Source organism: Panthera tigris, chromosome X, assembly GCF_018350195.1.
Source record: "Panthera tigris isolate Pti1 chromosome X, P.tigris_Pti1_mat1.1, whole genome shotgun sequence".
NCBI classification, from domain to species: domain Eukaryota; kingdom Metazoa; phylum Chordata; class Mammalia; order Carnivora; family Felidae; genus Panthera; species Panthera tigris.
The window spans coordinates 17,746,334-17,772,420 of record NC_056677.1 but is presented as its reverse complement, the minus strand read 5'-3'; the positions used below and the strand labels follow the sequence as shown (position 1 = coordinate 17,772,420).

The 26,087-nt window shown below is 41.4% G+C and overlaps 1 protein-coding gene across 4 annotated transcripts in view; it reads left to right on the top strand.

The window, feature by feature from the left end:
- SMPX (small muscle protein X-linked) overlaps positions 1-25,734 on the top strand; it is a 72,763-nt gene extending 47,029 nt beyond the window's left edge. Inside the window, exons 1-4 of one of the 4 annotated variants that reach the window (XM_007087842.3) lie at positions 2,885-3,216; positions 7,789-7,845; positions 19,358-19,444; positions 25,582-25,734. In XM_007087842.3, the coding sequence (XP_007087904.1) occupies positions 7,807-7,845; positions 19,358-19,444; positions 25,582-25,716 (261 nt within the window). In that variant the 5' untranslated portion in view covers positions 2,885-3,216; positions 7,789-7,806 and the 3' untranslated portion in view covers positions 25,717-25,734. Of the gene's footprint in view, positions 1-2,884; positions 3,217-6,864; positions 6,886-7,331; positions 7,441-7,788; positions 7,846-19,357; positions 19,445-25,581 lie in introns of those variants that run through there. The other 3 variants (XM_042974777.1, XM_015540095.2, XM_042974776.1) reach the window with 3 other exon arrangements.
- Positions 25,735-26,087: the final 353 nt, after the last annotated feature.

Genomic DNA, 26,087 nt, shown 5'->3' with positions numbered 1-26,087 from the left:
GTGTCTAACTTCAGCTCAGGTCATGATGTCACACTTCATGGGTTCGAGCCCCATGTTAGACTCCCTGCTGTCAGTATCCGAGTCTGCTTCAGATACTCTGTCTCCTTCTTTCTCTGCACCTCCCCTGATTGCATTCTCTTTCAAAAATAAATAAGCATTAAAAAGAACCTTTAAAATCCCAGGGTTCTAATTGCCCCCACCCTGAGTCACTCAACTTCTGGCCAGGGGCAAGGTCACCTATCATTGGGGTTCACACCTGTGGATGAGGTTCTTTCCCGAAGGGGGTATAGCAGTGAACTAAAGAGCCCTCCCAGGTGTGGTCTCCCAGAAGCACCAAGAAGCCAAATACTTATTTTTGACCTCTTACCACAGCCCCTTGAAATTTCTACTACTGTTGTCACTTTGTCAGTTTAAGGAACCTATATAACAGAAGAAGCCCCAGGCACACAGTAACACGTAACTGGATTGGTGAGTGACAATTACCAAGTGGATGGGCACAACATGAGTCTATTTCTTACTGGGAAGATACAAATGAAAGGAGAGAGAAAAGAAACAGTCTTTAAGTACGGGTAATTCTGCTGGGGACCTCTGGGAAACTGTAGATCACACTGAGGAATCATTCCATCGGAAGACAGGGAGGTGGAGCATTTACCACCATCCCCATTACTTGAGGTTTGTCCCTAGGGTGTCTGCTCCCTGGCACTATAGGTCATGCCTGCAGCACACCCAGGAAACCTGTCTTGGAGACAGAGAGAGCCCTAATGCAGAGAGGCAGAGAGATTCAGGCTTTTGAGGTGTGAAGCTGACAGCGTACTGGGAAATGTCTACAGCTATAGGGAAGTTCAGGAGCGCACAGGTGATATTGAGAAAGGCATCAGCAGTATCTGCCACACCCCCTCTTGGCTGAAACTGGTTCACTTTGGGTTTCTGTCACTTATGACCAAAGGAGTCCTGATAATGCAGCTCGCTTCAGTTCTTCCACAGAAGCAGCCATGCCCAAGTCGGGCCAGGCCTGTGTACAGGACACTGCTGCTGAGAGAACTTTCCTTGAAATATATAACACCACTGGCTACTGAGGGGTCACTGAAGGCAAAAGGACTGTGGCAGAATTGATGTACCAACTGCAAGGCAAGGGGTCAAGAATGGCTCACTGTTTTGTTTGTCCAAGGAGTGATGCAACCTACTGTTTGGCGAAGAGCTCTAGACACATAAGAGTAGCCAAACATGTAGAGAAATAGTAAGGTGCTGAGTGTATTCTGTTCTCCAGTGATAAATAACTCACTTTTTGTGCCACATGATCTCAAAGCATGGTGCTTAAACTGAAGTTTAAAGATTCTTTTAAACAGCACATGAATGGAATGGAAAGGTGAGCTGCAAACTGACATGAACTGCAATTATCTGCTGGCCTTCTAGCTACAGAAAGTTTGTTTTCTTTTTACCAACCTGAAAACAAGCTAGTTTCTTCCGTGTGGAATGCATTCAGCTGCAGGGAACAGAAATGTGACTTCAGGGGCTCATATGAACAGGACCTTCTTTTCCTCACATAATGAGAGAACTGGGCGGGGATGGTGGCTGGCGGTAGCTCATTGGCTGACTACACTGCCAGGGACTCATACCTTCATATAGTGGATGAATTATAAGTGTGCTTGCTCTGTTTGATCCTTCTACTGAAGGGAGCCTCTGTGTAAAGTTCCAGAGACTGAAGAAACAAAGTAAATCAATGGATTAATAAAAGTAGTGTTGGGGCGCCTGAGTGGCTCAGTCAGTTGAACTTTAGACTTTGGCTCAGGTCATGGTCTTGTGGTTCGTGGGTTCAAGCCCTGCATTGGCATCCCTGCTGTCAGCTGTTGGCGAGGAGACTGCTTCAGATCCTCTGTCCTCCTCTCTCTCTCTGCCCCTCCCCTGCTTACTCTCTCTCCAAAAATAAATAAAAAACATTTAAAAATGAAAAAAAAGCGTTAAAATGATGAGCACGAGAAAGAAAATCCAATCCTTCTCAACCCCCAAAACCATACAAAATGAAAATAATGAGCATATGTCTTAGGATTTGGCAGTGTTCTGTTTAAAATGTATTTTGCCTCCTACCTGGTCCTGTCCCCTGTCATATTTAAAACAGATATTTCCTCTTTGTTTTGTTTTGTGCTGTTGTCTCGTATGGTCTGTGATCAAAGTCATTGTCACCAGTAGAGGCTGTAGAGCACAGAAGGCAAGGACTCAGCCTTGGCACCAAATCTGAGTTGATTGATCTGGGACCATTTATGACCTACAGAAAGGGTGATGTCTTTTTTTTTTAATTTTTAATGTTTATTTATTTTTGAGAGAGAGAGAGAGAGAGAGGGAGAGAGAGAGAGAGAACATGAGCAGGGGAGGGGCAGACAGGAAGACACAGAATTTGAAGTAGGTTCCAGGCTCTGAGCTGTCAGCACAGATCCTGACACAGGGCTCGAACTCACAGACTGTGAGATCATGACCTGAGCCAAAGTTGGATGCTTAACGGACTGAGCCACCCAGGCACCCCAGAAAGGGTGATGTCTTATAGTTCAACATAATATTATAATTATCATCATTTAGTGGCCATTTATTGAGTACTGATCATGAAAGAAATTTAACAGCTCCTCAGTGACCAAGCTAGGACTTAAACACTGCTGCATGTCTGTGCCCCTGATAGGCAGCTTGGTGCCATGCTGCTTCTCTCTAATTTTTATTTTTATTGAACACCCCTCATCTTCTGGCCTCTGGGTGATAATGCTAAAGATAGAAACTTTTCCTACTTTTTGAACTTCACTGTGTCCCCTCAGAACATGTGAGAAAGTGCTGCCAGCATCTTCTGGAAGATTAGGAGGGCAGTAAGATTCCGTAGCCACCTTCCGGCTGACATTTGAGCCCTGCTTTCAGCACGGTCAAGCCTTTCGGAGGAAGCCAGTATATGGTTTGTATCAAACTCTATATTTAGGAAGAACAACTGTGAGCTATGACAGGAATTCTCTTTAACACTTAGCCTGAAACCGAGTTTCCCTCTAGCCCCGAGCGGGGAGCAGCTCTCAGTACTGAGTGAGGCACCGAACACTTGAGCTATTTCAGCCACATGCAAAGCATCGGAATTGAGATCACAGCTCAGAGGACACCAGGCGTCCCTTCCACCTTCTGAGGAGCCTTGTATTCTTGCATCTGGCTGCTTGGGACTTTCCTTAGGCAGTAAACAAATACATAAAGCAGGTAAGCAAGAGGACCCAGCTCAGGGAGCTGGGGATTTCTGAAGAAGATTTCCTTGATACCTAACTTGAAGTGACTACTTAGAACTTTGTAGGCTTGTGACTAGTGAATGTAGCTTCTGTGTAAATTCACCGTTCAGTGGTATTGTTGCTGATCCTGTTTTATAAGGTGTGTGTGTGTGTGTGTGTGTGTGTGGGAGGGAGCTATTTGAAAGAATATTGAACTAAAACTAGTTTTCACTGGTGGTGCCATTACAAAAATTTCCACGGTTCAGATAGGATGACTGTGATCCTGAACATCATGTCATTTTCATTCTTATGGCCAGGGTTACAGTCAGTCAGCTGCAGAGTGATTCAGGCTGTAAGCCTAGAAATAATCAAGAGAATTTGCAGCAGAGGAAACCTGTAATGCTAGCTCTCTGATTTACCTAAATGCAAATGATTGCCGGAGTTGTCGCACAGTACAAGTTTAAAATGCTTTGCCCCTCTCCCTAAGCACCGGGCTTGGCCCCAATGATAAAGTTCTATCAACGTACGGATCTATTAACATTCCAAAGGCATCTTTTTGAAAGCGCCACTTTGGTCAGGTGTTCCCGATGCCCAGCAGGGTGGAGGGCAGCACTTGTCTGTCTCTGTGGGCACCAGGTTCTGAGACATGGCAACGATGAGAGTGTCTCTTGCCTCTCGGCATATTTCAGGCAAAGTGAATAAGGAGTTAGTCGGTTCATACAGCTGAACATCTTTCTACACTCTTCTCAGGGATTATTTTTAGCTGCGGGACAGAAGATAATTCCCTGTGAGAGTGAGCTTCAGCCATTTAGTAGACCTTGAAAAAGAACAAACAAAGCCCCTTCTATCCAGATATTGATTTATTTTACTCTGAATCCCTTTTTATTAAATCAGTGATATTAATGTTGACAAATTTTTAGTAAGTGTAAGAGTCTTATTTAGAAGTCAGATATTAGGTGCTGCCCAATCAAAACATCAGCAGAGGTATATTGTATATGACTCAGCATACAGACCGTTAAAGTTCCCCCACTGACTTGCAGATCTTCCAGGAAAACCCAACTGTGCTAAGCTGGCAAGCATTTCCATTATAGTATAGGCTTTGTAAAAGTCAATATGTCTTGTCAAACTTTCCGTGTTCCCAAATTTTAGCCAGAACCAGGAGACACAGTAATAGAGTGCTTTAAAGAGTACCTCTTTGGATGAAAAGCTGGGGCCAGCTGTGAGTAGAGTTGTGTGTCTAAGGCATAGCTTTCTTTTTTGTTGGTGAGACGAGGCGTGCAGATAAAGAAGGAAGGTGCATTCTACACTGCATCCCTAACGGAGGTGAATGCAGGGCCAGGGAAACAGCCAGGGAACACTGTCTATTTTTATTCATCAGCGTGCTTTGCCCTGATTTCTCTGCAAATAATGAGGACAGCGGGAACGGCTTGCAGGACTGATTTACACAAATGTTATATAGCCTGTTTCCAAGGAATGAGAGCTGGGATCTGACCAATTTTCTAAAGATGTTTCTATTGCAGATTGACATATATGTTAAGAAGGAATTCATATGTAAATGAGATTATACAGAGGCTATATAGGAGACAAAGCCCAAGATAGATCTATCTTTTAGCCTCAGAGGTCCACAAGAAACAAAGCAATCTGATAGTTTAGTGAAAAAAAAAACAAAATCAGCCTAATTAAAAAAAAATCAATGTCATATAAATAATACAATCATTCATTGCCTAATTTTTTTTACATTTCAACATGCTATTGTAATAACAAAAGAAATTTCCTACTTCTCATGTTTCAAATCAATGTACAGTAACTTTTTAAAAGTTTCAAGTGATATTGGTTAGACTGTAGCTGTACACACAGAGAAAACTATATACGGAGATGTTTAAAGTCCTGTGAGAACTATTGCTTTGCATGACTTCTAATAGCTTTTGAGGAATAGAGACATTAAATATTAAACTACTAAGCTTTTCCTTTTGAAATTGAACTATGTATCCTAGATCCAAAAATTAAAAAGCCTTCATTGAATCTTTGACACTGTAGGAAAGACAGAAATCTATATGAAACATGTCATAGAGAAAAATGCATTCCTAATTGTTCAATTTCTTGTTACTTTTTAATTTTTTAACCAAAATGAAAATGATTCTAACTAGACTCTTCCGGATAGAGGCCATATATCTATGTATTACCAAAACATTCAGGTGAAACTTTAAAAAATCTCATTGTTTTCATGTATGTGACTCCAAAGACTTATATTTGGATTCGAGATTTTAAAAATTATGTAACTGTTTGACTTCGTATAATAGAACCTAAGACTTTGAAAATCTAAAAGAACATGTTTTTCAGAGTTTTCAGCTCTTTTTTCTTTACACGTGGTGGAGGCGTCACTACATCAATTCCTTTTTTTAAAATTTTTTAAAAATGTTTTTATTATTTATTTTTGAGACAGAGAGAGAGCATGAGCGGGGGAGGGGCAGAGAGAGAGAGAGAGGGACACAGAATCTGAGGCAGGCTCCAGGCTCTGAGCTGTCAGCACAGAGCCCGATGTGGGGCTCAAACTCATGGAGTGTGAGATCATGACCTGAGCCGAAGTTGGATGCTCAACCGACTGAACCACCCAGGCGCCCCACATCAATTTTTTTTAAATTTTTTTTAACATTTATTTATTTTTGAGACAGAGAGAGACAGAGCATGAACAGGGGAGGGGCAGAGAGAGAGGGAGACACAGAATCGGAAGCAGGCTCCAGGCTCTGAGCCATCAGCCCAGAGCCTGACGCGGGGCTCAAACTCACGGACCGTGAGATCGTGACCTGAGCTGAAGTCGCACGCCCAACCGACTGAGCCAGCCAGGCGCCCCACAATTCTTTTTTAAAAATGTTTACTTATGTTGAGAGGGAGAGAGAGAGCATGAGTGGAGGAGGGGCAGACAGAGAGGAGAGAGAATCCCAAGCAGGCTCCACACTGTCAGTGCAGAGCCCGACGTAGGGCTCAATTTCACCAACTGTGAGATCAGGACCTGAACTGAGATCAAGAGTCGAACACTCAACCGACTGAGCCACCGAGGCACCCCCACCAATTCTTTTTCCATACTTGAAGCTGTAGATCAGGAAAGTACAGAAAAGTCACTAGCTGTGGACAGTGGCAATAAAACAATAAATATTTGCATCAAGCTTAAGTGTTCACGTGGTAGTTTGGGGAACATTATGTCATTTTGATTCTCACCACAGCCTGTGAATCAGGTAAAATTTGAGGAAGAGGATAGGGGCCTATAAATGTTGAGTGACACAGGCCAGGTTGCACAGAACTTGTAGCAAATGCCCACGCTGCTGTCTGTGTTCATTTATTCACAGGTTAGCACATGCATTTACACCAGTCAGTAGAGGAATGTCACTCAACCCATTTTATACTTTGGGTTTAAGTAGCAGTATGTTTTTCATTCACTCAATTTTCACCTTTTTCCACTGGGCCTGTCAACATTTAATAGACCTAGCTATGACACTACTTAGACTTGTGATAACATGCCAGAGCTGGGCTGTTCTCTGTCCCCCTAGCGCCAGGAAAACCTTGGCCACTAGTCACTGTGCTCTAAGCCAGGTCTCCTGATCTGAAAGAAAGCACAAGTCCTTTGGGAAGGAAGCACTGCTACATCTTGGGGAAATGACATAGTCATGTAAGTCCTATTTGCCTTCTGAGGCTATTTCGAAAGAGAAGAGACGACACGGCCACCTGAGTGGCTCAGTCTGACTCTTAATTTCGGCATTGGTCATGATCTCGAGGTTCATGGGACTGAGCCTTCCATCGGGCTCTGCCCTGTCAGTGCGGAGTCTGCTTGGGATCCTCTCTCTCCCCCTCTCTCTTCCCCTACTCTGCTCGTGCTCTCTCCGCCCCCCCAATATAAGTAAATTAACATGAAAAAACATTAAAAAAAAAAGAAGACAGGTGAGGCTTATGGCTGCCTGTGTTTACAGAGCCTGGGGTCTACACACTGTGTGGGGAGAGGTGGCCCCATCCTCACAGCGTCTCCCAGGGCTGTGCACAGTGAACACAGACAATGTGCACAGTGAGCCGAGGGCATCACAGGAGTGAGAACATAGTTGAGGCCATTTCTATTTGGGTGTTCGTGGAGAGGAGGAGCTCCCAGTGGACTGACACACAGCCCCGGCAACAGCTCATTCAGATCACAAGTTCAGTTTCAGGCGGAGAGCTTCTGAGGCCCCAAACAAAGGTGTTTTTTTCCCACAACCTCTTTGCTTTGCTGCTCTTGGCAGTGGGGGCAGGAGGGCAGGGAAGGAGATGATAGCGCCTTTCAAGTTTCTCATTGCCTATCATTCGATCAGGGGCAAGGCGTCTCAGCATTTCTCCTCCTGAATGATTTATCCGGGCGCTCTAGTGTTCCCTCTCCCCGAGGCATTAGGAAGGAGAGTCTCTTAGTAACTTCGGAAACTGAGACGGAAAGAATATATGGCCAGTGAAAGGGGTGACTGCCCAGTTGAATCATGAGTTAAGTTCTAATTTATCAAGACTGAGAATCTCAATGCCGCCACCTTTAACAGTTTCTCACTTGTTTTTTTAGGGATAAGACCCCGTGAATATGTCGAAACAGCCAGTTTCCAATGTCAGAGCCATCCAGGTAAGTAGGCATATTTCTGTTTTAACATCAGCTCTGTGACGCCTAGCCTGTTTGCTTAATAACTCAGACCTTTTGTGATTGTTCACCCCTAACTTGGTAATTAACTTCAAGAAAAGCGCGACTCATAGGGCACAAATGAGACAGGATATAAGGCTGGTAAGGTACGACTGAGGAGGGAGAAGCTATTTTTGCTCAATTGTGCTCAATTGTAAGACAATCAAAGTTATAACTAAGAATCAAATGATTGCCTACAAAAAAATGCAGTGTTTATTTTTTGGACGTTTTTCAATCTATATGTTTTTGACATGCTCATGATAGCCATTAACAAAAATCAATTTCCATTTTTATATCCAATTAAATTTGCTGACCCATGTGTTTAGAATATATCATTTCCTGTCAAGTGTTATTCCCAAGGTTTGGGTATTTATCTTGTAAAGTCTGTATGCTATTATGTCTCCTCCTGTCTTCCCAGCAAACAAATTCTTTGGTTGTTTCCACTGACTTAAGAGTCACCCCAAAAAGGGGAGGGGGAAATAGGCATTTTGGAACACAAATACAATTACGAAGGTAACTTTCAATATTGTTTTTACTCAATACTTAATTTTTTATTTTTTTGAGGTTTCTGGGTTTAACTCTCAAATGGCTCCCACACTGTGATGCTGGGCACACTGCTTTAGTATAAATTTCCATCTTTCTCTTCCATCAACATGGAGTCATCTGTGCTTTCTCTAAAGGAGCTTTTAAACTTTTTTTTTTCCTGGACTTTTCTGAATCCCACAGGACATGAGGCATAGTTCCTGAATATTTGGGGTCTGATGCACTGTCACAGCATAAACATAAGCAATTGACCATATTGTGGAAGGGTGTGCATGTGGCCAGATTGTGGGGTTAGAAATCCTAGCACACACTGGTGGTACACGAGGTGGGTGGGGGGACAAATCTTCACCTGTCATGACTAATGCACAGTCTTAAGTGGATGGGCTTCTTAAGTGGAAAGATGTATTACAACCTCTGGAAACCAGTCATAGAACAGACTACCAAGAAAGAGCCTATTGGCAAGGATCCGACTCCGCATTGCCACGTTTAGCCCTGTTGTGTCCACCTAGTGAGTGTCTGACATACCTTGAATTTATTTTGCCTCCCAGATCTGTGGGCATCCTGGAGCCTTTGAATCTTCTTTACAGGAGTTTGAATCCTTAATCCATACCAGTGTGGAATCATGGGAAAACTACTTCATCTCTCTGCCTTTGTTTCCACATCTGTAAAATGGGGATAATTGTTATTATCATGTCCTCATGTCCTAGAGCTACACATACAAGTTGCTTAAAACAGCATAGTAAGCCCTCATTAAGTGACAATTATCATAATAATTATCATTCAGGAATGCTCTATGTTAACGTGGTGAGAAATAATACCATTTAACCACTGCATTTAAAGTTCCCAAAGTGCTAAACAGCACATTTAAAGCTCCCAAAGTGCTAAAAAAATTTCCTTTTTATTTTGCAGGACAGAAAAACATAGTCTTCTCTCAGGCTGTCTTTGCTTCTCTTCCTTTTAAAGCTAAAAGTGTGTTGATTTTTCTTCCTTAGTGCTTTCTAGCTTCCCTCACATCTACACTGAAAATTCACCAGTATTTTATCTACTAATTTTGACCTTGATATATTTTTAGGTCTGTAATATTTAAAAAGCTGCTATTGACTATTCTCAGTAGCTGTTATTTTACTGCATTTAAAAAATTCCATCCACTCTACCAACAAAAGCAATAGAGTGATTTCTTATGGATGTGATATTGCCTCTTTCAATATACTTTATGCCACTCAAAAAGACTAATTTAAGGCACCTTCAAATGAAATATTATTTCTTGTGGCTAAATAGGATCTGCACTATCTGATACTTTTCTATAATTTCTGCATTAACCTAAAGTAGGGTCTATTAAATAAAATACGAAAATGGTTACACTATGTAAAACAGTTTATAGTAACATTATTTAGGGTACAGTCCTGTCTGGAACAAATAGAAACCCCAAATGATGAGGGAATGCTTTTATTGTTTAAATACCACTTAAATATCTTAAATGTTCTAATCAACACATTCTAGTTGCTTCTTCTTTTTTATTTTAAATTTAAAAAAATTTTAACACTTATTTATTATTTTTGAGAGACAGAAAGAGAGTGCGAGCAGGGGAGGGGCAGAGAGAGAGAGAGAGGGAGACACAGAATGTGAAGAAGGCTCCTGGCTCTGAGCTGTCAGTGCAGAGCCTGATGTAGGGCTTGAACTCACAAACCTCAAGATCATGACCAAGCTGAAGTTGGATACTTAACCAACTGAGGCACCCAGGCACCCCTTGAATTTTTTTTGATTTTAGAGGGAGAGACCGTGCGAGTGGGGGAGAGAGGCAGAGAGAGAGAGAGAGAGAGAGAGAGAAAGAGAGAGAGAGAGAGAGAGAGAGAGAGAGAGAGAGAGAATCTTAAGCAGGCTCCATGCTCAGTGTGGAGCCCAATGTGGGGCTTGATCCTACAACCCTGGGATCATGACCTGAATTGAAATCAAGAGTAAGACACTCAACCGACTGAGCCACCCAGGTGCTCTGCTTCTCCTTTTTATCAGGATCTTATTTCCAATTCAACTGTCATTTCCTGGGTATACAATTTGTGACAGGCACTGTGCAAAGTGCAGGCTATGCAGAGATGAACTGATATCCGATTCCTCTCTTTGAGGAGCTCATAATCTCCAGGCCTTACTAGCTGTGTGACTTTGAGCAAGTTGTTCATCCTCTTTGTGCCTTGGTTTCCTTATCTATCAAGTGGGGAATTAATAACAGTACTGGTCTCATACTTTGCTCAGAGAGTTAAGTGAATTAATACATGTAAATACTCAGGCCAGTATCTGGCTTATTATAATTGCTTAATCAATATTAGCCATTATCATCAATCATCATCATCATCATTATCATCATCATATCACCACCATCATCTAGTTCAACAGTTCCCAAAGTCTGTCTCTTAGAATACTAGTTTTATGGGATGCTTTTTGTTAATTAAAGGATTCCATGATAAAATGTTTGGGAAATACTACATTAAGCAAAGTTGAATAGGATCTTTGCTGCAGAATTTTTCAGAGTCCATAACTTGGTAATGGCTTCATGTATTTCCAAGAAAATGATGATGTATGCAAAGTTTTCTACATATTGGACCTTTAATTTTTTATTATATTTTTAAAATGTTTATTTATTTAGAGAAAAAGCATGAGTGGGGGAGAGGCAGAGAGAGAGGGAGAGAGAGAATCCCAAGCAGGCTCCATGCTGTCAGTGCAAAGCCTAATGTGGGGCTCAATCTCATGAACCATGAAATCATGACCTGAGCCAAAATCAAGAGTCCGATGCTCAACCAACTGAGCCACCCAGGAATCCCTAAATATACTGGACCTTTTAAATGAGTATTTTGCAGGATAGTATTTTGCAGCACAAACTTCTAAAAAATAATGTCTTAGATCTCTATTTTGTCTGGATTGAGCAATTTAAGCCACTGTCAGCTATACTTACAACAGGTGGGCATTTAGATAGTTGAACTATTGCATCTGTGTGCATCAGACATGTTATGGATTGTTATAATGAATAAAATAATGAATAGCAAGGCCCTGGTTTATAGCACACAATTCCTTAAAAGATATCTCTCCTTTTAATTTTTTTTAATGTTTATTTTTGAGAGGGGGGGAGGGTCAGAGAGCGAGGGAGACAGAGAATCTGAAGCAGGCTCTGCATTGTCAGTGCAAAGCCCAATGTGGGGCTTGAACCCATGAACCATGAAATCAGGACCTGAGCTGAAGTTGGATGTTCAACCGATGGAGCTACCCAGGTGCCCCAAGAGAAGTCTCTTTTAACTCTCCAAGTAGTGCATGGAATAGCCTTGGTTTCTTTTCAGCTGGTTCCATCTCCCCCATGCCCCAGATTAATAAGGGAGGCCAGAACTAGGCCTAACCTCTGAGGACATGGACAGTTGTCTTTTCATATCCACATTGAAAAGGTGGCTTTGAATTATAAGGGGATTCTATATAAGTCTGCATTTCTTTTCAGTTGTATTAATGCAATCACATTTATGCCAGGGACATAAAAATGTCCTGCAGGAGTCAGTTGATCCTTCCTTTGCCTGGACAGGGCCTCTGTCTCCTAAGCAGCTATAAGGCTGTATCCCAGATGTTGGCAAATGTTTTCTATAAAGGGCAAACTAGTAAATACTTCAGGATTTGCACATAATTGGGTCTCTGTTCTGACTACCCAATTCTGCCATTATAGCACAAAAGCAGATATAGGCATTACATAAATGAATTGAGTGTGGCTGTGTGCCAATGCAACTTTATTTATAAAAACAGGTGGCAGGTTGGATTTGGTCCATGGGCCATAGTTTGCTGACCTTGGTTATTTACTCTCCAGGCTGCTTGTTAAACCCCATTGTTGATGGGGATGGAGTTGCAACCAAGGTAACATCAGCACACTCAGCATAGTGGGTCTGGTCCCTTCAGATGAAAGAATTTGAGATGACAGGTGGGGAAAGCTAGAGCTGGTGGGAAATCCAGTCCTATCGGTGATCTGCTCAGCAAGTCTCTCTAATGAGACCAAGTGACACTGGCCACTGGCAGCACCTGCCTGTCCTTCCCCTTCCTCCTGAACACACTCCCTTTGGAAATCACCATGGGCCTCAGCTCACCCAGAGCCAATGTTCTCTGGGTCGTCACTGGCTTTTATCTCCACCATTGATCAAAGTGAGCTGAGTTTTATGTGTCCTTTCTCATGAGATCAGAGAGCTTCATGGTTGAATGGAAAAGAGTCCTGTGCCCTACTTGTAGCTCTGCTCTGTGACTTCACCCCCCCCCCCCGGTCCTCATGATATGCAAAAGGAGGGTGTTGCATTATATGGACTCCCAGCCTCTGTGCAGCTTCTAATAGTCTATGAACTTCCTGAGAATAACTTCTAAGGTTTCTTATTAGGATGATAATAATAGTCACAGTTTATTAAGGGTTTACTATATACTTGGCATAGTACAGTGAGATCCCCATGGATTATCATGGAAGGTTTAGAGAAGTGAAAGAACTCACACAGGATCACGCAGCTTGTAAGTAGGAGAGTCAGGACCTGAACTCAAGTCATGTGATCCCAAAGCCCATGTGTGGAAGCTCTCTGCAACATGCTCTTGTCTCATTACTTACCACCCCAACCCTGGCACAGAGAGTGAGAATGGAGGGGTGGGTGGGACCATCTAAAGGGTAATCATAAGTACCAAGGCTACCTCAGGGGACAATTGCCATTTTATGGATGCCAGGTCCTGCCTTTTAAAGAGCTCAAGTGACATTCGGAAATAGTGTCAGCATTTTAGGGAAGAAGCTAATAGCATACCCTGATTAAAGTCATCTTAAACATTAGTTGGCTAAGAGTGAAAAGTACAAAGTGACTCAGTGACACACATGGTCTCAAAGTAAAAACAGTCATGGCCACTGCATTACCACCTCTCTGCTTAATTGACTTAACTAAGCTGCTTGTGAAACAAAACCTAACTCTTTTATTATATATTTTAAAGGAATGATTATATGAATGCTGCATCATTAGTGAGTGTGTGGCTTCTTATGGGAACTTGTCTGTTGCTACCCAACCCATGTGTAGAACAGAATATCATGATGCCCCAAGCTTTAATATTTTTTTACCTTCACCACTGGTTATCATTGATCTTTCACTCCTCATTTCCCAGGGAATAAAGGCTTCATGGAAGAAAAAAACAACCCAACAAAAGTCTTTACAGACAGGTGTCAGGGACTCTGTTTCCTGACTAGGATTTCTAGTTTAAAAAGTATTACGGTATTTCTAAATACTAAATACTAAAAAGTATTTCTAGTATTAAAAAGTATGTGTCCTTGGCACAAGGGAGTAAACTATAACCACCCATATTTTGTCCATTAATCAAATACAGTGGTTAAAGATACAAATAATATAATGATACATATCTTCCTTTAATATTTTATTTAAATTTAAAAGTAAAAATGAACCTTCATTTGCCACTTGTTCTAATGTATAATCAAGGCCTTTTCTTTGATCATGGATCTACTATTTCTTTCTTTTTTTTTTTTTTGCTTTTATTTTTTAGATTTTATTATTTTTTTAATTTTATTTTTTAAAATTTATATCCAAATTAGCTAGCATATAGTGCAACATTGATTTCAGGAGTAGATTCCTTAATGCCCCTTACCCATTTAGCCCATCACCCCTCCCATACCCCCTCCAGTAACCCTTTGTTTGTTCTCCATATTTATGAGTCTCTTCTGTTTTGTCCCCCCTCCCTGTTTTTATATTATTTTTGTTTTCCTTCCCTTATGTTCATCTGTTTTGTCTCTTAAAGTCCTCATATGAGTGAAGTCATATGATTTTTGTCTTTCTCGGACTGACTCATTTCATTTAGCATAATACCCTCCAGTTCCATCCACATAGTTGCAAATGGCAAGATTTCATTCTTTTTGATTCTATGAACATGCTAGAAATCTCAAAATGTCATATCCTGCTCCATTCAGAGAGGCCCAGGACACTAAGAATAGGAAAGTGCAGAAAGAAATACTGCAAAATGCAGCCCTGTGGGGTTTCCTCTGCCTGTGCCCTGGGAGGATGACGTGGTGGGGTGGCTATAGATTCTGGCAGGAGTGGCTAGAGACCTTTGAAAACTAAAGATAGAATCAGTAGTGGTCATCTGAAACAAATATGCAGTGAGAGGAAACTCCAAAAGCTTCAGCACTAAAAGGAGAAACAGAGTGGGGACCAACAGAGAGGGGTAGATAGCAGAACAATGGCTATGGAAAGCAAAGTGGATAGGGATTGTCAATACCCAGTGTCAGGCAGCTATCAAAATCCAACCCTCTGAGGAAAGAAGATGTCACTCCATTGTAAGTCACATATGAGTGGCTGTGGAGGGAATACTGTTTCCAGAATCCTCAGGCTCAAAACCTGGAGCCAAGCAGGAAAACAGTACAAATAATTAAGGGAGTAGTGGAATTAACTTACAGGGAATTCTTTCTACTTTTCTTCACCTGGTGAGATCAAGTGTAGTATTCATTTCACATCAGATAGGTCTATTATCAGGGAACTGTATCCTGTTCTGGCAAGAGATGATCTAGTAGATTTTTTTCCATTCCAAACTTCAAGGATGTAACAAATTATGTATAGTTTGGGAAAGCGATGCGCTAGGCTTGCTGTATCGGGGGGCATATTTAAAAATGTGTAGGATGAACAAACGTTAATGAGGGAAAAGAAATGCAAGAGAATGTGTTACAAAAGGAAAAACAAAAGCCTTCTTCCTTTGCATTTATACAGAATCTGTATAGAGAAGGAAGTCCAACCCTTATAGAATAAACAAAGTCTAGTAACATCAATGATATGGAGTCAACTCAACATACAGAAAGTCTAACATCAATGACTTGGACAAACTCCATTTGCTTTCACAAAAATGTACCTCATATTAGAAATCCATTTTGAATAGCAAATACCATACCCAACTTGCAGATGGAAAAATTAATCCTTGAGAAAGTATTTTATTTGTGTTGAAACAGAATGAGTCGGTGAAAAACAAGAATATCACACAATTCTCTGGCTGATGAAATGAAAAAGAGAGCTAAGGTCTACATATTTCTATCAAATTCAAGTTACAAGGAATTTTTCTTATGGCTATAATTCAGTGTATAATTTGTCACTCAAATATCACCACCCTACAATTACATTAATGAAACATCTCTAATCATTTACAAAGCACTCTTCTGACACTCCCTTCAGGTGTATGTTCATGACTGGATAATTGACGCATTCTTGGGCTGCTTTGGATGCTGTCTATATCTGCTGTCAAAAAACCCATTTAGGTTCCTGGTTTTTTGAGTGATGCCTTAAAGATTAAAAAGCATCAAGTCAGCAAGTTAATGGCTCATTTTTCAATGTGGCCTTTCTTTGACACCTCTTTTTGAATTATCCATTTTGCACGCCCGTTTTCCATGGCCATTTTCAAAGTGGAAGCCTGCAATTTTTGTACCAGTTTAGAGAATTTTAGAGTGGTTAGAGCTCATTCTGGCCAAGTAAAAAGAACTCTTCAGACAGGGCTTGAGAGAGTGAAACTGTCTGTCCCTAAGGTGAGGTGGCTCTGACTTTTCCTCAGACTGTTTGTGTGACCTTGAGCAAATCCTCTAACGTCTTTGAGGCTCAGTTTCTTCATCAGTGAAACAAAGGTGATAGTCTGAACCTCAGAAGTTTGTTGTGAGGATGTAGGACCTAGGCTGAATCGGGGCTTGGGGGTGGCTAAAATAGCGTGTAGTGAACGGTGCATGCGGGGAGGGGTTACTGTCCCCAACATCACACCAGGTTAAGGTGAAGGCCAGTCTCAGGCCCAACTCTGCCACATGTATGGGCATTTGTTAAACACACATTCATTAGCAAGCAGGCATGAAACCATCCAGGCAGGCTGTCTGTGAGCTCCACGAAGCCTTAGCTCTTTTCGCTTTACGTACTCCAAGTGACTGTCACCTCACATAAAAGACTCATGTTGGAAATCCTCATTATTGATGGCTTGAGACAAGCCATTTAGGGATCACTCGTTGAGCTCTGTCTCTAAAGATGCAATCTACAGGCTATCAGGTTCTTACATTCTGTTCAGCAGGGTGGGGACTGTCTCTAAAATATTTTAACCAATCTACATACCCTAACCTCTAATTTCATCAGTAAGAGCCATTTGTAAAGCTCATGCCACTTATTTCTGACATTTCTTCAAACATCAAAACCTCAGGTGTTGGTGGACATATGACTAACAGAAAGACTTGGGGTAGCAATCATGGGAATGTGGTCTTAGTGATATTTTACCATCCAACCACCACCCTATGAGGATGAACTCTCAGAGCAATAGAACTCTCTAGAGCTGTAGTTTAAACCAAACTGAACATATAAAATATCACATGGTCTATGCTAGTTTAAAGTAAATGACAGACGACTTAACAATGGGAAGAGCAAACGTTTGAAATACATGTCAGTACTCATCCACTTAGGGATGATCTCTTTCAAGGGTTGTCAGATTGGGCCCAACACGTTTGAAAGAACCTGTCATGGCCCAGAGTTTGGGGGAATCAGATCGGGTTCTGGGCTCCCTACTACCTTAGCCAGAGCAGCTCTACCTCCACCTAGTTTGCATTTTAGATGTTCTCACAATACTTTACTTGAAGGAAGGGTTCCATAGCTGAAAGGTTTGAAAACCACTGATGAAGCCTAATGTTCATATTACGAATGGGAAAGATGAGACCCAGAACAGTTGTCACTTTTTCAAGTACAGAGAATCTGTAACAACTCCTTGCAGTGGGCTCTTTTCACTAGCATAAGCCACCTGTTTACCATGGAGAGGCTACATGCGTTGCTAAAATTAAACTCTAAGCAGGAAAAGGTGGTTTCCCATAGCATGTGCTTTACCAAATACATTACCCTGGATGACCTTTATGTGTTCCTTTAGTGAAAACTACAACCTACTGTAGAGTATACACACTTCATTAAATAGGTTAGCTCAGCAATCAAGTCTTTCAGAAACTATGTTAACTTCAACTCACTATTAGGAAGACACCCTCTGTAGATACTCAATAAATGGGTGAGGGTAGTGATGATATAATAAAACTTTTAACCGGTTAACCTTCTCCCCAAAAGTCCCTATATTGACTTTTCCCTTTTTTCATTCAAACTGTAGAAACGGAGATAGATATTGGTTCAATGTGGATAAACTTCTTCAGGTCTTAAATTGTCTAGATCTTATTTCAGGACCCTAATGATATTTCATCCGATCTAAGACACTATCAATTGTAAAATACCATTATTTTATGTCCTGCTAAAAAAGAAAACAAATATGCCAATTAGATATTTAAGAAACCATTGGTTATAAGACACATTTTGATTTTGGAGGTATTAAAAGAGGTGCATCTTGGAATTCATGAAGTATGCTACCACATTTGCCACTGCATAAGACATATTTTCCCCCTTGTCATATGCCCCTCCCTCCTCCCACTCTAGGCCACTGATATTTCCAATAAACAGAGGAATAGCATAGAAGTTTCAGCCTTAGGCTTTCCAAAATGGCTTCCTCTAAGATTGTGTTGCACTTATATTTTGACATATATAGTACACACTGATCAAAAATACTTCTTGGCTTGGTGGCCCTAGGAATGGTGATTTACCTCTCTTGATACCCACCACAAACCTTTGGATCTGTTTCCTTTCTGTGGGATCAGCATTATTCTAGTACAAAAGGAAGTTTTAAAGACCCTAGGGGGAAAACGTCACTTCCTTCTCTTGGGAGAACACAGATCTGCCATGTTCCCTGAACATGGACCCTGTATATTTCCTGTGTCTTGAGTTGAACATTCCCCTAGTAACAGAGCTCACATCAGGCATTTCCAAATGGACCTTACCACACTTTCTAGTAATTTTGTTGGATATGGTACCCAAATTGTCCAAACTGTATCATAAGGTAGTAAAATATTTTGTTTCCTTCGCTCAGGCATCACTTTGATGCATAACATCAAAGTGCAATTTCAACTTTTCAAGTCCACGTATCCAGTTATTCGTAAGGCAACACTTTATCTTAAGTGGAAAAAATTAGGTTCTACCTTAAAAAAGAAGTTTTAATGCTTGTTTTATGTGAGTGATGCTCCTGGTTGGTCTGCATTAAACATTCTTGCCTTTTGATATCAGATGAAATATGGATAAAATTCAAATTTACAAATTCTTTACCCCAGATTCAAATTACTGTGTCAGTATACATTCCTCACATAATTTAACATTTAGCCTATTTCATGTTTACTAGAAGATGTTTTATGTTTACTGGGGATGGAGATTAGCGTGTTATCTTAATGAAGGACAAGAATCTCTGAAGTGTGATACCAGGGAACTTGGCTTTCCAGCACTCTCCTTATGTGCTGACCCACACAGTGGTGTGCTGGGGAGAAGGTAGAGGAGTGTCAATCACAGAGACCACAGAAGTGCCAGGAAAGCCATAGGACATTACAGAAAGGAGGAAGGAGTTTAGGAGGTGTGAGTGCACCCCTCCTAGGGTGAATCTGAAGGAACCTTAAGGAGGGGCTAAGGTGGGATGGCTTCTGAGGATGCTGTTTCCTCCTTTCCTATCATTATGTGTTCCTTTTTCATATGAGGGAGAGGAAAATGTGAAGTGCCACAGGAGGGCAACAGCCAGAACAAACTGTCTTGAAATTCTATCCATTAGGGAATTGTGAAATCACTGCACAGACCTAAAGATGAGTACCAGAAATCTGTAATAAATGGAAGTCAAATTTCCCTTTGCATATTTTTGTACTGTCATTATTACAATTTTCTTGAGGAAAAAAGATTTAAAGATGTACTTTTTGGATGCGTTTTTATCACAGTGATTACGGTCTCCAAGTGTCAATGCAAGTTCCTACTTTTTTTTTTTTTTTTTGAGTTAAATCTTCCCTGCTTTTTTCTTTTAGGCAAATATCAACATCCCCATGGGAGCCTTTCGGCCGGGAGCTGGGCAACCCCCCAGAAGAAAAGAGTGTACTCCAGAAACGGAGGAGGTGAGGAAAACTTAGTGGCAGAGCTCAGCCCTGTCTTTCTCCTCCAGACTCCTGACTAGAGTGGGGCAAAGGCAAGGCGAGTGTCAGCTCTCCAGGACAAGGGAGGCATGAATGGATGTGGGTCAAGGAGTCATCACAAAGTACATACATTTCTTTGAGCCTCTTGCTCACTTAGCCATGGAACACACTGCTCCTTACTTCTCTTTAGCCCTTTAAGGGCTTGGCACAGTTACTTGAAGATGCTGAATTTAACATGTTGTTTGTTGATTGTGTGTGTGTGTGTGTGTGTGTGTGTGTGGTGGGTGGAGCATAGCCTCTCACATGCTTTTGGTCTGGCAACAGTCACTAGGTCGGTAAGGTCTCACTTGGAACTTATTCTGAACCAAGCAAGATGTATTTAGTACAGCTTCTGATGAGTGACAAACCCCAGTGGGAGCGTAGGTAATAAGCACATTAAATTACTTGTGATTCAAACAAAAAGCCCCAATCTCTGTGTATTTCCTTTGAAAAGAGGACTTTGCAAGGGAGTCTATCAATTTGTCTTTTTTTCCTCCCTCTAATTCTTTACCTTTCCTCTGAATTTACATGCCCACTTGGCTGAAATGAAGGCTAAAATTCATAACAAGTGCATTAAATAGAGAAGGGTACCTTCCTCAAGGTCTGTATTTCTTCTCCAACTGTGACTTTTCTGATGAAATTTGGAAGGTCTAATTCTGAAAAAAAAATGCAGGTTTTGGAGCATGTCTTAGCAGAAGACAAGGAAAGTGGAATTCAACAAAGCCATAGGGCATACCCAACTGTATTTTATCTTTCTAAAAAGACTTATTTTTGAACTTTTTAGGTGACCTTTTTGGTATTTGCCCCCAAAGAACACCTATCACCATTTCAAAGTTTCCTAATAAAACTTTGGTTGTCCCTCATCTAACCTTTCTCCTCCCCCTCCCCCCGCCCCCCGTAAATAATTCCTGATATGGTCCCGAGTTAGTAGCTCCAGCCTCCTATCATTAGAAAGGTAAGTTTTCAAAGAAGGAGATGGGAGTATTTGAGTGATATCACCAAGTTCTGGAATTTCAGCCACTAGGTCACCTTTGATGAATAAAAAGTTTGAACTACAAGTTGAAAAAAACCCAGCACTACTCTGTTCTTATGGTGCATAATCTCAAACTCTGATGCTACTGATTCGGCTATCCAGTTAACTCATAATCATGGGCTCTCCCTCTGGGACTTTGGTCAAGTATTTCTGAGCCTATGTCTGCCAAATACGATCCACTCTTTTCCTCAGAGGGTTGCTGAGAGGAGTCGGTGACATAATGGACACAGCACAGCCTACCAACCATTCAATAAATGATTGTTCATCATTTGATCTAATTATCCAATTTTCCTGAAGGACTCCTAGGCCTATTCTTTTGCATATTGTAAGAAAAAGGCATGGAGAGGTTGAAGAGAGGGCAGCGGAACTCTTCCCACACTTGCATGTATCTGTAATTAGGTTTTCTTCCTGTGTTTCCCTAAACCGTGTCTGTCACTACCATGGCAGTCATTCAGAAGGTGGCTTGACCCTTTTCCTCACCAAATTGATGTATGTAACAGTGGTTTTGGAGGTTTGCATCTCATCTTCCCCTATGGTACAGATGACCTTCAGTTCTTTGTACAATTGGTACTTTCCTCCTCACAAGTGTCCCAGTTAGGGGGTTGGGAAAACATTTTGCTCTCACTCTTGTCCCCAGTCTGATGGTTCCAGCACATTCTAAAATAGACAAGAACTGATACAGCCTGTTTGTGAACACTTACTTTATGACCAGCCACATGTACAAATGGCTAATCAATATTCTTCACAGGATGGAGGGAGTGAGGTATCCACAGAGATCCAGAGACTCCAGAAGTGTTTCTGGAACTGAGGTATATCTTTCTCATGGGCTATATCCCAGCTCATGGGCTGGGAGGGTGGAGCTGAGAATGGTATTCCATTACTGTATGAGCAGAAATGAGCTCTCAGGACCTGTGGGATCTTAGGTAAGGGGAGGATCTGATGACTCAAGGCCTGGGCTGCACCTTAGAGTAAGTTTCTCATGGAAACAACATTGCAAGGGGAGCAGTTAGGCAGCTTGGCTTGGCTACAAGGTGAGTTAAGTAGGATTTTGTGGGTTTGCCACCTTTTGTCGTATAGTTTGAAGGTAAAAATGGAATCTGAATTAAAAATAACCTATACAGGGGTGCCTGGTGGTTCAGTTGGTTGAGTGTCCCACTCTTGATTTCAGCTCAGGTCACGATCTCATGGTTCATGGGATGGAATCCCGAGTTACGCTCCACGCTGACAGCATGGAGCCTGCTTGGGATTCTCTAACTGCCCTGTGCATACACATGTGTTCTCTCTCTCTTAATAAATAAATAAATAAATACATACATACATACATACATACATACACAGATAAATAGATAAATAAATAAACAACCACACTTTTAAAAAATTACCTAATTTGCAAACCTGAAAATGCTTACTTACCTAGTTTTGGGATTTGTTGCCTAGCCTTGCATTAAGATAAGCACTGTATACAATGGAGATCATAACATACCATCCCTGAACACAACAGGCCACCTCTATCACAGCCAGTAGCTCCCCCATCTCATGCGTGAAGAGGTTGTATCCCAGTAGGAAGCCAGGACCAGCCTTTGGCCCTCTGACAAGGCCTGCGAGTGCTGGCTGGGTCTCCAGCCCACCTATGGTCTCTGGGAGCCCTTTGCTTTGCTCACAGAGCTGGAGTACACCCTCCGTCTGCCCAGCCCAGCCAGAGTTTGGCATGTGCCTGACACAGAGGCCTTGCAGCCAAATCCTAATAAACAAGGCCAATCTTTTGGATAAGACAAGGCAGCTGCTTATTTAAAGCGATTTGAAGGGTACTGACAAGCCTCCACTCTACTTCCCAAATCTCTCTTTTGACTGTAATTCCATCATTATTAAGCCAGAAAATAGCATGTTGTGACTTTCTGTTAATTATTTCCCTCTCCATCTTGTCCCTTTACAAGATGCAAACACACTACTTAATTCTGGTCTCACACTTCCTAGCCATGAGACTATGGGCAATTTTCTTACTCCTTCCCTCCCGGCCTTAGGCCTCAGTTTCCTCAACTATAAAACAGGGATAATAGTAATAGCAAATGTATAGTGTTGGTGTGAGGATTAAATGAGTTAGCATATGTAACTTAGAATAGCTATCATTGTGTTTGCTGTTATTACTAAGTCCTCAGTGTCTAAGCATGAATGAGCACATCAGACTGTATTGCCCCACAGAGATGAGGTTAGGGGAAAACTCAATAGAGTGGTAATAAAGAGGGAGATGAAGGCAAGATAGCTGGAAAATGGTTCACCATTTTGCCAAATTTTACAAATACTCTATAACCCCCCCACCCCAGGGGAACATTTCCCTTGACAACAGCCATTCCTGACACTGGTAAAGGTGCAGGGGCTGATAAACCTTCTCTCAAGCTCTCTTTATCTCAGTCAAAGAATATCTTTCATGTCCCTTCTCAGTTCAAATATCTACGTACAGAAGAAAAAAAAGTACCACATATTAGCCAGATGGAGCCATCTGGAACCCTGCTTGTTCATGTCTTTATTTATTATAATTCTTACAATAAATTTATAGAAGAAATGGAATCGATTCCCAATTTTTTAAAAGATGAGAGAAGATTCAGTTAAGAATATGTACCACCATTAACCCCTTCCTGAGTCAATGTCATATCTACTTATTGAATATATCCACTTATAATTTCTATTATATGTGACCATACCAAATCAAGTGCCGAAAGTCTTACCTTATTAAAAAAACACAGTACACTGAGGTTTTAATAACTTGAAAGTGACTAATATTAAATATTATCATCCTTTTTTTCTGTGTATGTTCACATAAGTCTTTGCACATAGACATAACTATACACATTGGCTTTACATATTAAATGTGCCAACAGAGCACATTTTGATATTACAAACACAGTGAAGGTGACATACCCAGGAACTTAACAGAAAGAATTGGAAACAGTTTTCTTCTTCATGCTTCTTTATTAAGATCTACCCACCTAACCACCATCAGAACATTCATAAGTGAGGAAACATTTTTCATTTCACTGCTGCACATATTAAAAAACCCCATTTTATAGCCTTGTTTAAAATCTCTTTCCAAAAGTCTAGGAAAGAACATTTTGGAATACATGGTCCTCCAGGTGGATGTTTAATAGCTTTGATTATTGCTTCTAAATCGCCATTTATAAATGGTGAATGTGTGCGCATGACAAAAGGAAGCTGATTCTATGACTGTGTACATCAGCCTGAGGAAACACTATTTGCCAGATATTTACAACAGGCACAGTCTACACTGAATTACTTTATCATTTTGTGTGGGTTACATCTTAGCTATTTCATCAGTACTGTGCCAAGGTTCAAAGAAAATGACTATAGGAAAAAAACCATCAGCCCTTCATAGAAGAACAGTAGATGTACAATGTTTTATATTTGTACTTACCCCTCAAATAGGCAATTCTATAAAGGATATGCCTACAAAATAATTGGTTTGAGGTTGGGAATCTTAAACAGTCTCTTCCCTTTTCCTTTAGGTTCTAGACAATTTGAGAACTAGATGTAGGAGCCAGATGGGGGCAAAGAACAGCATTAGCTTTAATACCCAAGTCACATCGCTGCCTGATTAGGTTGGCAACAAGTATGGGCTTAGGGCTTGAACCAGAGGCAAATGTGCATTTTTTTACTCCTTTTCCCTAGAACTGTATCATTCATTCAGTTGTTGGCTGAGCAGATGAAGCCCTGCCAGTCCCACATTGTGACCATGTAACAGTGGGTCCTCCAAGGAGCAGACAATGGTGGGCTGAGATGTGGAAAATATTTACTAGGGAAACCATTTGTAAGGAAAAATGGGAAGGTGGTTAGACCATGATGTGGGTGAAGAAGAGTGGGACAGAGAGTTGGAGCGAAACCTCTTAGATCTCACTGCTGTTCTAAGGAAAATTCTATAGCCGAAGTTCCTCCTCAAGAGTCTTGTCTCCCAGGAATGGGCTGGCCTTAGGATCCTGTGGCACTCAGTCATTGGCCACGAGCAGCCGTGGGAAGTGTGACCTCAGCGTGGTGCAGCAGGCGGGTTGCAGGGTGAGGCAGCTGGGACTGTTATTGAATTACCCTCCTGGCAGAAAGCTGATCCGACAGGCATGCTCTCATGGCTGCCACAGTGATCAAATGTTCCTCCAACACCTTCCTTCCAGGGCTGGAGAATATGCTCCCCATGTCTAGCATAGGCGTCTAGCTAACAAGCAATTTCTACTGCAGTAATGACTTTGGAGTTCTAGGAGCCACACACAGCAACTGATCTTATTGTTTTAGTCACTGTTAATATGTATGTTTGGTGTATGTACACAGAGGCATATATTTGTCATTATGGTACATTCTTGGGATTAACGAACTAAACAAAAATCGGCAAGCATGTCGTCTATACCAGGCTCTGGAGGAGCCACAAAGAAAAGTATAGAATGTGGTCCTGCCTTAAAGCTGCAACAATATAAAAACATCAAATAATAAGGAATTTAAAATAGTTCCCAAAACAGGAAGAGAGAAGTGGGCCTCCTCTTGCCCCATACTGTCCCACCCACATTCGAGAAGGTTTTGCTTATGTCAGTGTCAGTTTGTTTATGCTTCCAGGAGACGTTGTTGGAACAAAGGCTGACAGCTACTGCACCCCAAACAAAAAAAATGTTAAACTCCTGGACGAAGTCATTGCTAGAGCCAACCATGCACAAACGTTCTACAAATCTCTGCTGTTCAGGCATATTAGGATCCTAAGATACGAAATTAAATTTGATCTCGTAAGGTGCTTCTCTTGGAAACACAAATCCTAACTAGTCATAATTTTTGTTAGTTACCAGACATTGAACAGTACTCTTGTGTTTTCTAAGTCATGTGGAAGTTACTTGTTTTCTTCTTCTAACTTTATTCCATATTCCTCCACAGACTTCAGGAGATCTTCTTGGGACTCTGAGGGTGTCTCAACAGCACAGGAATGCGGCTAGAATTACCCTTTGACAGAGAGACCAAATGCCTTTTTCAGTGAGCTGATCTCTTTCTCTTTTTTTCTCTTCAGGGTGCTCCTCCCACCTTGGATGAGGAGAAGAAGCCAATTCCAGGAGTGAAGAAATTTCCAGGACCTGCGGTCAACCTATCAGAGATCCAGAATATTAAAAGTGAACTGAAGTATGTCCCCAAAGCTGAGCAGTAGTTGAAAGAAGGTGAGTGAAAAATTATTTCCTTCCTCTTAAAAAGACCACTGTAAAATGGATGAAGGAAGTTTTCCACAGGAGTCTGGAATTCCAGAAGCATTGATTAAGCGTCAGGTCCTTCAGTTTAGAGTGGTTTTTATTGTGCAGAGGTTTTCTGGGAAAGCAAAGCTTTGTGGCCATTGACGATGTCTCCCTGCTAACCCCTTTCTTAGTTGGGGGAGGACAAGGTTGGGGGAGGAGGGATGCTTGGGAGGAGGCCTTGAGGAGCTTTTGATTGTGGAGTCCAGGTAGCCTTCCCTCATTCCATGCCTCAGTTTCCCCACCCAGATGCCACAAAGCGTAACGAGCAAGTCCTGAGGAGGGGATAAGA